This window comes from Hakea prostrata, chromosome 4 (genome assembly GCF_041222555.1).
Source record: "Hakea prostrata isolate BN-2017 chromosome 4, UWA_Hpros_2, whole genome shotgun sequence".
Taxonomy (NCBI): Eukaryota; Viridiplantae; Streptophyta; class Magnoliopsida; order Proteales; family Proteaceae; genus Hakea; species Hakea prostrata.
The window spans coordinates 6,705,458-6,715,093 of NC_142603.1; the positions used below are offsets into that span (position 1 = coordinate 6,705,458).

Below are 9,636 nucleotides of genomic sequence, written 5' to 3' on the forward strand. Positions count from 1 at the left end.
TATCTCCCTGTCTAGCAGGGATGCACACAATAAACTCAATCTTTGTGTACATGAAGAGCACATTTCCATCCTTCAACACGATTTTCTCTAGTTCTCTGCCCTGCATTAAGTTACAGCAAGACAGAGAACCAAGAAAGATGCGTCTGAGTCGTAATTGTGTTGCAATGAATGTGCACAAGAATTGGGTTGTAGCTGTTCGAAGGAGTTTCAGGTTCGGGAGATCTTCAGATTCTCTTAAGAGAGCTAGCAGCATCAATGGCGTACGGTGTAATTGGGTTGGAGCTGTAAAGAGGAGGTGGAGTCATAAATCATCTTCCAACGAAACAATTATTGTCTTCAACCACACAAACGATACTGAATCCTTCGCGAATGAGCCGGAGGAGGAAAACGAGAAAACCAAAGAACAACTTCCCGATTCAAAAGAGGTTGCAGTTATTGTTTTCCACCCCACCAAGAACAAGGAAAACGATGAACCCACAAAGATCAAGGAAACCATTTTGAGCGAGCACGAAGATGAACCCACCAAGATCAAGGAAACCATTTTGAGCGAGCACAAAGATGAACCCACAAAGACCAAGGAAACCATTTTGAACGAGCAAGAGGATGAAGGTAAAGAGAAGAAGGACAAAGAACAAAGCAAAAATTCCAAGGAAGTTACTCCTGGTGTTGACGATGACGACGTTGGCGATGCTGCCAGTGATGGTTCATTTTCATCCATGCAGGAGTTATTACTGATCGAGGAGGACCTCGCTGCTATCAAGATCCAAGCCTTTTTCAGGGCTCATCTGGTAAGAAAAACCGAAACTCTTAATTGCTTCACTCTTACATATTGCTAGTTCAGCTCATTTGATTAATTCTTTAACATTCTTTTGTCTTCCTAAAAATCAACAGGCGAGACGAGCATACCAAGCCTTGCGAACTTTTGTGAAGCTGCAGACACTGGTTCGTGGGTTTAACATTTGTTTGTAAACCATATGGAAGAATATCACTTCCGTTCTGTCTTCTTCAATTCTTTTGTTCAAAAAGTTGTGAAACTTTTCTAACTTAGAAACGTTGTTGTTATTGTTGCTGTTTCCTTTATCTGGGCTGCTTCTATAATCCTCCACTGAACAAAAAGTTGTGAACTTCTCTAACTTAGAAACGTTGTTGTTATTGTTGCTGTTTCCTTTATCTGGGCTGTTTCTATAATTCTCCACTGAACATTTGTTGTACCTCAATAGGTGTGGCAACCGATTGGAATTCTCCCAGTTACCACTGGGAATCGCAGACATGCTGGGGATAATAGTTAGCTAAGAGCCGAATTAATCAACCAGGATAACGAAATACATCATTGCATCACCAAACTAGGCCAGACAAGATATTAGGGTGTAAAGTAATTCCTAAATTAGGACTTTCGTCGAACAGTTGGCTTGAATGATTGGATCAATGGAACTGACACCGTCAAGTTAAAGATAAAGAGTACAAAACTTGAGCGAAAAGGGGAAAAAAACCATTCTACCCACCATTTTAAGCAGGGGTGGGTTTCTGCATCTCAACCACTTTCTTCCATGAATCCCTACCGGAGATCTCCTCCCACCATCTTCCTACGTTTTCCTTCTCCGTAAGTAACTGGCCCTTTTCAGTATTTATCAAGTACTGAACATTGGGTAGGTGAGAAAGATCAGCAAGGGAGAACTCATCACCAGCCAAGAAACGACTTTCCCCTAGCCTCTGCTCGTATACATCAAGCACCTTCGCGAGCTTGGCCTCGTTCTGCCTGATAATGTTCTCGTCTTGTTTGATGTTCATTCGTGGCGCAAAGGCAAGTTGGAACACCAGAGCACCGCTCGGTGGGTGAAAGCTTTGCCCTTCAGCATCCAGCCACTGATCAATTGAAGCCTTCTCCAGCGGATTGTTTCCAAACAAACCCTTGTTCCCCTGCTTCGAATACTTTTCAGATACGTAACGACATATCGCTCTTGATTCTGTGACCCAAGCAGAACCATCAATTTCCTAAGCTTAATTTTGTTAGCATTTCCAGATTCAGACGAAATTGACTAGATTAGAAAAAAAGGGAGGACAAAGAAGCCAAACCAAATAGAGAGATGTCTTCATCCTGGAAAGCAGGAACTTGACCGAACGGCTGCAACGCAGACCCAAAAAAAACCCATAAGAGAAAGGAGATAAAAAATGAAACTAAATCAAAATCCTGGTTGGTGATGCATTCTCGCACCTGAATCTTGAGGTAACCAGGATTCTTGTGTTCACCTTTAGCCATGTTGACGTTTATGAGCTGAAACTGGACATCTTTCTCGAGGAGACAAGCCAAAACTCTCGCCACGGCTGTGGACATGGGTGGTCCATACACTTTCACAGGCGTCGTCGCCATTAGAACTCCTTGCGAAGCGGTGATCTGCTTGTGGTTCCTCAAAAGATCTATCCTCCGCGTATCTGTTCTTAGCTTGACCTTAACTTGCAGGGTGGAAAAGATGGGAAAGGAACCAATCCAGAAGACTTTATCTTCAACAGTAATATGTCGAACACTAGTTTTTCTATTTAATATTTTACGGGAGACTGGACAATATTTAACAAATTATGGTTCTGACAGATGGGCTCGATAGTTTCAAGAGAAGCGTGGTTGTCATCATAATGGGCTTGGTCCAAGAGGGAGATGGAGTTGGGTGGTGGGCCATAAGCCACGTCCAACCTATTCCAAGATTGGGCCCCACTATTTGAATCATGTTATTATTATTATTATTATTATTATTATTATTATTATTATTATTATTATTATTATTATTATTATTATTATTATTATTATTATTATTATTATTATTATTATTATAAAAGGACCTTGATGTTATATTAAAATTAAAAAGTAACATAAGATAATAAACGTGTTCACGAGCATCTTCATTTACAATGTCACGTAGACATTCACATGACACACAATCTGTGTTTAGTATTCACGACTCACTAAAAAATCAGCTGTTGTGTTAATCTCCCCTGGGTGGTGTAAAGATACACACCCATCAAATTCACCTCATAATAACAAATTATCTTCTAGTAGATCACGTAGTGACCATTTTATCACAGTAAGTTGGGTGATCTATTGAATCACATTTAAAGAATCACATTTAAAGAATCACCTGATCTATTGAATCACATTTAAAGAATCACATTTAAAGAATCACCTGATCAAAGAAGAAGAAAATATAAGCATTGATCATTTAAACATGGAAAAATAGATTATTTGATCAATAATGGATGGTAAAATAATTATTTTAAAAAATTTTTGTATAATAATCTTGATTGAAAAATAAAAATACTAAATAATAAGACTATTCTATTTCGAGCATGATTTTCTTATCCCATAGGGAAAGGAAAGGTCATTCCTCTTTTCTTTTGAGCCGGTTGTAAGCGAACAGAGATTTTACCTATTTGAAATTGGGTCAAATTTGGTTGTAAGCGAAGAGAGATTTTACCTATCTGAAATTGGGTCAAATTTCATACGATTCAGTAAAGTTCCATTGTGGTTAAATCATTCTGCAAGGTTCGATGAAGAGATAATGACATTTTTTGAAAAATGGGAGACTTAAGATGCTGGATGGAAATAAGGGAATGTCTACGGTGTAGTTTAAAAAATAAAGGTATTGAAATCTTGGGGGACTGACCAATTATTTCTTTGCAGGGAAGAATATTAAGCTAAATGCTCCGACTTCTGTTTGATTCTAATCCAACGGTCTGAAACTAGACAAATTTTTATTTTTATTTGTTTTGACACCTTTCTATTGGAGATGCCATTTTCCTTTAACAGTAAAATATCAGAGCTCATCCCACAGAAAATTAGTACAGAGAGAAGATTATGGTGACAGAGAAAACACAAAAATCACAGCAATGTACAATTTTAATGGAAAGAAAAGGAAGTTAGGAGTGGGTGTGTGTTTGGATTTGCGAGTGGCAAAGAACCCTTCAGAAAGGCAGAGCAAAGAAACCCAAGATACCCTTTCCCATCCTCATCAGGCTCTCAAACTCTCCCCAGTGTTGTACTTTATATGATTTAACCTTGACCCTCTTTGGATATGAAAGCATGTTGTTCTTGTCCCCAGTGTATAAATATCAGGATGATCAGTGCTGCTACAAGATCAGTAATTGCCTTGGTTTCCACATGTAGTCCATGTAGATGGAAGGCGTGTAGAAGTCATGTTGGGCATGTTTCTGAGATTGACATCAACTGGTAGCATTCGGTATTCGATGTCAAGCTCCTTAAGAGTTTTTATGATCTCCTCTACTAAAGGTTCCCTCCTCAACCACCGTTCTCCCATGTCCTGATGATTAATTCTGTGTGTTACCCATACTGATATCTTTAGTCTGTTCATGTCCTCAACATCTCTTAGCACAACCATGGAACCGGGACACCAATGGTCCTCCTTCTTATCAGTATACCTGAATGAACACACAACCAACAGAACCATTTGATCGAAATCTATTTCAGCAAAATGTAAGAGGGAGGTTTCACTTGCAAAAAGATTAAAAGAAAAAGGGGAAGTTTTTTGAGCTTTATACCTTAATATTCTCTGTTTCATCATAGCAATTTTCTCGAGTGGAGTAGAAACATGAACACAGAAATCAATGCTATCTCCCATGTCAGGACTGCGGTAGAAGTTACAAATAGGCAACATAGCAAGTTGGGTGTTTGGGTATGTGATCTTCAAGTTGTCATACCTCAGGAACACAGTAGTTAAGATGTTCATCTCTTCTACTACCATCTACAAACAAAAATGCTGAAGTTCATAAGAATTCCAAAAGCACACATAACGAGTTTGAGTTTGATGTCGTACCTGAACTCCATCCACCAAACAACGATCACCAACATCGAATGGGTGCATTGCAAATAAGAAAATTATTGATTCGAATACAGACTTGCAGGTGTTTCCAAAGATGAACACCACAAGTAGAACCTGGGAGCTAATCAGGACGAAAAAATGGCTTGTGGCAATTCCCAATATGAGAAGCCAGATAATAATGATGATGATCACTACGATGACATTTAGCATATGATGAAGTTTGTTTACAGCAGTTTTTGTGTCATTCAATGTCAAGGCAAGAGCTCTTCTTTCTCTGAAGGCATTAACCTGAGATTCAACAGATGTTACACATTTAACACTGGTGATCTTTCTTTCAAACATCCACTTACAGTTGTTTCAAGTTGGGAAGAAGAAATTTACCACCCAGTTCTTGAGAGAAAACTTGCTAATTCTCTTGGTATCGTTTGCTCCTTCAAAGAGGCTCATGGTTTTAAGAGCTTCATCTTCTCTCATGAAACGCATAAGATCCACTAGGTAAATGTACCTGTAACAGAAAAAGGCCCTGAGCTATGCTTTTTCAAGATCAATGGTAAGGGACAGATATACACGATCTGCAGAAGATGAACATACATATATGGAGCGAAAATGGGAATAATTCAAGAGCAGAAAAAACTAAGGAATAAAAAAAAGTAGAAGGAAGGAACAAAAGATTTACTTGGAGTTGCGTTTGGCCACATTTCGGAAAATCTTCTTTGCAGCAACTTTTGCCTCACATTCACTTCTGATCTGTGTATTTGATTCCTCAGTCCCATGATGTGTTGATTGTATCCTTTCATCCAAAGTTGACAAGACTCCAACCCGAACTATATTCATCAATCTCTTCATGTTCCAAGCAGAGATGTTCTTTTGGTTCAATTTATGCAGGTGATCAATCGTGATCCCCTCATCCAGATTCTTAGAAACTGGACCAGAAAACTTAAAGCTTTTAGCAGGACTTGGAGAATTCCTCTGTAACCTTCCACTGCCATTAACCATACCACTTCGAATTGAAGTACAAGCAGCTCTAAGATCAGCCGGAATGGTTACCCCTGCTTCCTGTAACTGCTGAACCTCTGCTATACACCTTTCATTATCTTCTTGTGTTTGTTGAATTTCAATCCAAGGAGCTCCAGAAAGTGTCTCAATCACATACTGATTGAAGAGTGAATCTTGAATTCGATCAAAATAAGTGCTCATGTGAAATGAAGAAGCAAGAACCTTAACTAAAAGAGTCTTCACCAACCATATCATAGTACTCACCAAGAAGCAAACCAAAATCTTAGTCACATACGATAATATGGCAGTCTTCTTGTCATGTTGCACCTTTGCATCCAACATTAAATACCAAACAATGAGAACAAGCCCCAGCCAAATGGCATTCCTGACAGCTTTCTTCACCCCATAAACAAAATACAAAACCCTTTTGCGCAACAGGAAATTGCGTTCAATGAAGAACACAGCGAAATGAATTCCCCAACCGGAGACTAATCTTCCACAGATGAGAACTAGGACCAACATCTCCCATTTCCATAGATGAAGACCCCAGAAAAGCTGCTTCTTTAAACATGGAACTATAAGACTTGCAACAAAGACAGCAAGGATTATGATGAAACTTATCCATTCCAGTATTGTTAATATACTAACTTTCCCTTTTCTAAATTCTTCAGGAATGTCTTCCTGAAAGAAAGGATCTTCTTCTTCTTCATCACCTACCTTTCCTGATATAATACCGGATTTCAAAATTCCTGATTTGACCTGAGGACTTGGGCTTCTGAAAGATTTCCGTTGTGATCCTTCAACAGGATTAGTCAATCTGGACTTGGTTCTGGTCCTTAACATGCCAGAAGTTGGACGATATGAAGCATTGGAAGTACATCTTAACACAGCACTTGTTCCATCCAAATCTGAAGACCTGGGAGGGCGTGGAGGTAGTTGTTGATTGTGTTGCCTCTCCTTCTCCTTCTCCTTCTCCTTCTCATCCTCCGACGAGTCATCCTCTGTTTCATACAATGGCAGAGAAGGATCAGGGGAGATCTCAATGCGATTCCGTGAAAGTTCTTGGAAAGAAACCTTGAGGTCTCGAGACAATTGATCTGTTGGGCTCTCAGCAATGGGTCGTAAACCTCGATCATTCTGAATCTGTAGCTCTGCCATCTCCAAATCCATATCCAATAACATCTCCCCTGATTCTTTCTGCCTATCTAAGAACTGCCCAATCAACTTTGATGGCGGATCTTGCCCAACTTCATATTGACCTACATTGCTTCCATCTCTGGCCATCATGCTACCTTCTTTCCAGAAATCATCTATGGGTTCTCTCCACACTTGTTTTGCAACTGGACTGTCGTTGTTGCCATCAATCTTGACGACGAACTCTGCACCTTGGAAAGGATCGACGGATTTAATGTGATGGTCATTGTCATTGGAGATTGAAAGTATGGGTTTCTCTTCAGAAAGAGATTCATGCGAAGACATTTTTTCGTAGGAACCGTTAGATTTGAATGGGTTTCTCATGGAATCTATGAATGGGGAAGGTCAGGCCAGTATCATATAAACTTCAATGGTAGTCACACCCACCTACACTAGTGAGAACTATATCATCAAAGTAGTAAGTTTATTTAGTTTTTTTGGTTCTTAATTTACGGTGTGTGAAATTTAGAGAAGCGTAGTTATAGAAGCTCAAAACTGCAGAGATAAGTTAAAAGTAAGGATTTTTAACGTATAGCCGTGATAAGCGGCGAAGCTGGGGATGTGACATGGATGAACATTTGCGGATGCATTCATGCATGCGTATATACATTGAAACGTTCTAAAATTTGGCATTGGAATTTGACATGTTATTATATTATGAGAGTAGAGTAAATTCGTTTTTGCTAAAAGAGATTAACACTTTTTTTCTTTTTTTTGGGGGTTAAGAATCAAATTTATTGAAAGCTGACGACAAGAAAACTCAGAAGCATCAAGGATACAAAAGTCAAGAAGCCATTGAGTAGTACTACGCCAATTTGTTTTACTTGCCAAAGGCAAGCATTAACTAGAAAATTAACTGCTCTAGGAATAAGGCTGACTTCAAAGTGCGAGTTAGACAAAACATTTCTAGTATCCTCTACGAGGCCATTGGACTCAAAACGGGGAAGGATTAGAACATTATGTAACATGGAGACTAGGAAGGTACAATCAGACTCAACAAAGATAGAGGCTATTCATATTTATCCTTGTATAATGATGTAAAAGCTTATTCATATGAAATTCACATTTTTAAACCATCTTTATTTTTTTTATCTTGTCCTTGTATAGAAGCTATTGATACGGAATCCACTATACTACAGATTTCTTATATGGGTCCTTTGAGTTGGGATCCTCTACCCCTCGGAATGGAGAACTAGATACTCCCCTTACATTCTATGCCAGATGTTTAAGAAAGAAGATATTTTTAAATACTGACAAAGTGGACCTTCTTTCTAAATGTATTGTAAGAGATGTAAGAGAAATACAATCCTCTACCTGTTGAGAAAGAAGATCCACACTCAGATCCTAAGCAGTAAATTTCTAGTGAATGGACTATAAAGGGTCTTTGACTTCATGGACAGAGAGAGTATAATCCAAGATCTGCTACAAATAAACCTAAACCTATGACATTCTCATACACCATATTTTCTTATTCTGCATAGCAACAAGGGATGATCTTCTCAAGATTCTAGCACTTTATAAAGTATTAGAATTTGCTGTTTAGCCAACCCTTCGGGACTTGGGAGTATCAGATATTCCTCTCACTGCTTCTCACTCGGTAATACCATTTTGTCTTCATCGATCAAAGACATCATAAGCCTTTCCAATCTAGGTCCATGGAGTTACAGAGTCAGCAGGTTGCAAAGCCCTTTTTAAACTTTAGCTGGGAGTACGGTCTGATAAGACATGTTCTTAAACTTTGGCTGGGAGTTCAGAGTCTGCTTAGCATCCTTTTACACGGTAAGGACTAAGGAACTGGATGCTAAGAAATTTTAAGCCGTTGGATTAATCTTTGTTTTTTAAATAAAAATAGGTATACATGAGAGGTTGAAAAAATGGACCGGGGGGGGGGTAGACAACTCAAATTTGGGGGGGGGGGGGGGAAAGGGGGGGAAAAAAAAAAAAAGAAAAAAGGGGGGGTTTTTTTTAAGGAGGGGAGGGGGGAGAAAAACACCCCCCGGGGGGGGGGGGGGAAAGAATTTTTTTAGAGAGGGGTTTTTTTTTTAAAAAAAACAAAAAGGGGGGCACGTAATTTTCCCAAATTTAACATCTGGGTGGAGGGTTGAGCTTGTTTCACATCTTCACATCAGGCAATTAAAATGTGATCCACTTTTAAGTATTGATGATTGAGATAAAAGGGGTAAATCTCCTTTCTAAATGTATAATAAAAAAGCATAAGAAAAAAAATTCTCCACCCATTAGGATAAAAACCCCATATCCAAATTTAAGATATTCTTCCAAAAGATTGTGACATGAGATTTATCAACTAAATTGCAAATGGCCGTTTTTGTTCATATTGATGCTATGTGCTCCCTTCAATTAAATTGACAAATTTGTTATATTTTCCAGAACGAAATGATTTTATCTCCTTTTTGAGTAATCGCGCACGATACTTGCATGCCCCCTACCAACTCCACCTCTTCCACACCATCTTTTCTGATAAACCTGTGATTAAATCCAATAAGCATACGAATTTTCCTTCCTAAATATCCAAATCTACTTTTGTTTGTCTTGTTTCTTGTTTGTTACAGGATTTTGATATGCCTTAATTTCATTACGGGTGAAAGTTTTCTCAACCATC

General features: G+C 38.7%; 2 protein-coding genes across 2 annotated transcripts; both read right to left on the minus strand.

Annotated features, from left to right (window-relative positions):
• Positions 1 to 1,301: 1,301 nt before the first annotated feature.
• LOC149017453 (glutathione S-transferase-like) lies at positions 1,302 to 2,528 on the minus strand. Its single transcript, XM_089151791.1, has 3 exons — positions 2,213 to 2,528; positions 2,074 to 2,122; positions 1,302 to 1,964 (listed from the first exon to the last, which is right to left on the minus strand). Exons 1-3 carry the CDS (start codon positions 2,366 to 2,368, stop codon positions 1,507 to 1,509), a joined length of 663 nt encoding a protein of 220 aa, XP_089007917.1. The 5' UTR covers positions 2,369 to 2,528; the 3' UTR covers positions 1,302 to 1,506.
• A 1,596-nt stretch (positions 2,529 to 4,124) lies between these two features.
• Positions 4,125 to 7,301, minus strand: LOC149017454 (mechanosensitive ion channel protein 6-like). The gene is made up of 5 exons (XM_089152972.1): positions 5,503 to 7,301; positions 5,208 to 5,331; positions 4,821 to 5,114; positions 4,546 to 4,748; positions 4,125 to 4,425 (listed from the first exon to the last, which is right to left on the minus strand). The coding sequence occupies exons 1-5, from the start codon at positions 7,299 to 7,301 to the stop codon at positions 4,125 to 4,127; spliced, it is 2,721 nt and encodes a 906-aa protein (XP_089009098.1).
• Positions 7,302 to 9,636: the final 2,335 nt, after the last annotated feature.

Excerpts from the sequence above, each read along its gene's own strand:
- LOC149017453 (XM_089151791.1), bottom strand. The coding sequence starts at position 2,368 with ATGGCGACGACGCCTGTGAAAGTGTATGGACCACCCATGTCCACAGCC. Across the intron at positions 2,123-2,212 it reads CTGGTTACCTCAAGATTCAG|CCGTTCGGTCAAGTTCCTGC; the intron begins GTGCGAGAATGC and ends TCTGCGTTGCAG. Across the intron at positions 1,965-2,073 it reads TGAAGACATCTCTCTATTTG|AATCAAGAGCGATATGTCGT; the intron begins GTTTGGCTTCTT and ends CTTGGGTCACAG.
- LOC149017454 (XM_089152972.1), bottom strand. The coding sequence starts at position 7,301 with ATGTCTTCGCATGAATCTCTTTCTGAAGAGAAACCCATACTTTCAATC. Across the intron at positions 5,115-5,207 it reads TTTCTCTCAAGAACTGGGTG|GTTAATGCCTTCAGAGAAAG; the intron begins GTAAATTTCTTC and ends GTTGAATCTCAG. Across the intron at positions 4,426-4,545 it reads ATGAAACAGAGAATATTAAG|GTATACTGATAAGAAGGAGG; the intron begins GTATAAAGCTCA and ends GTGTTCATTCAG.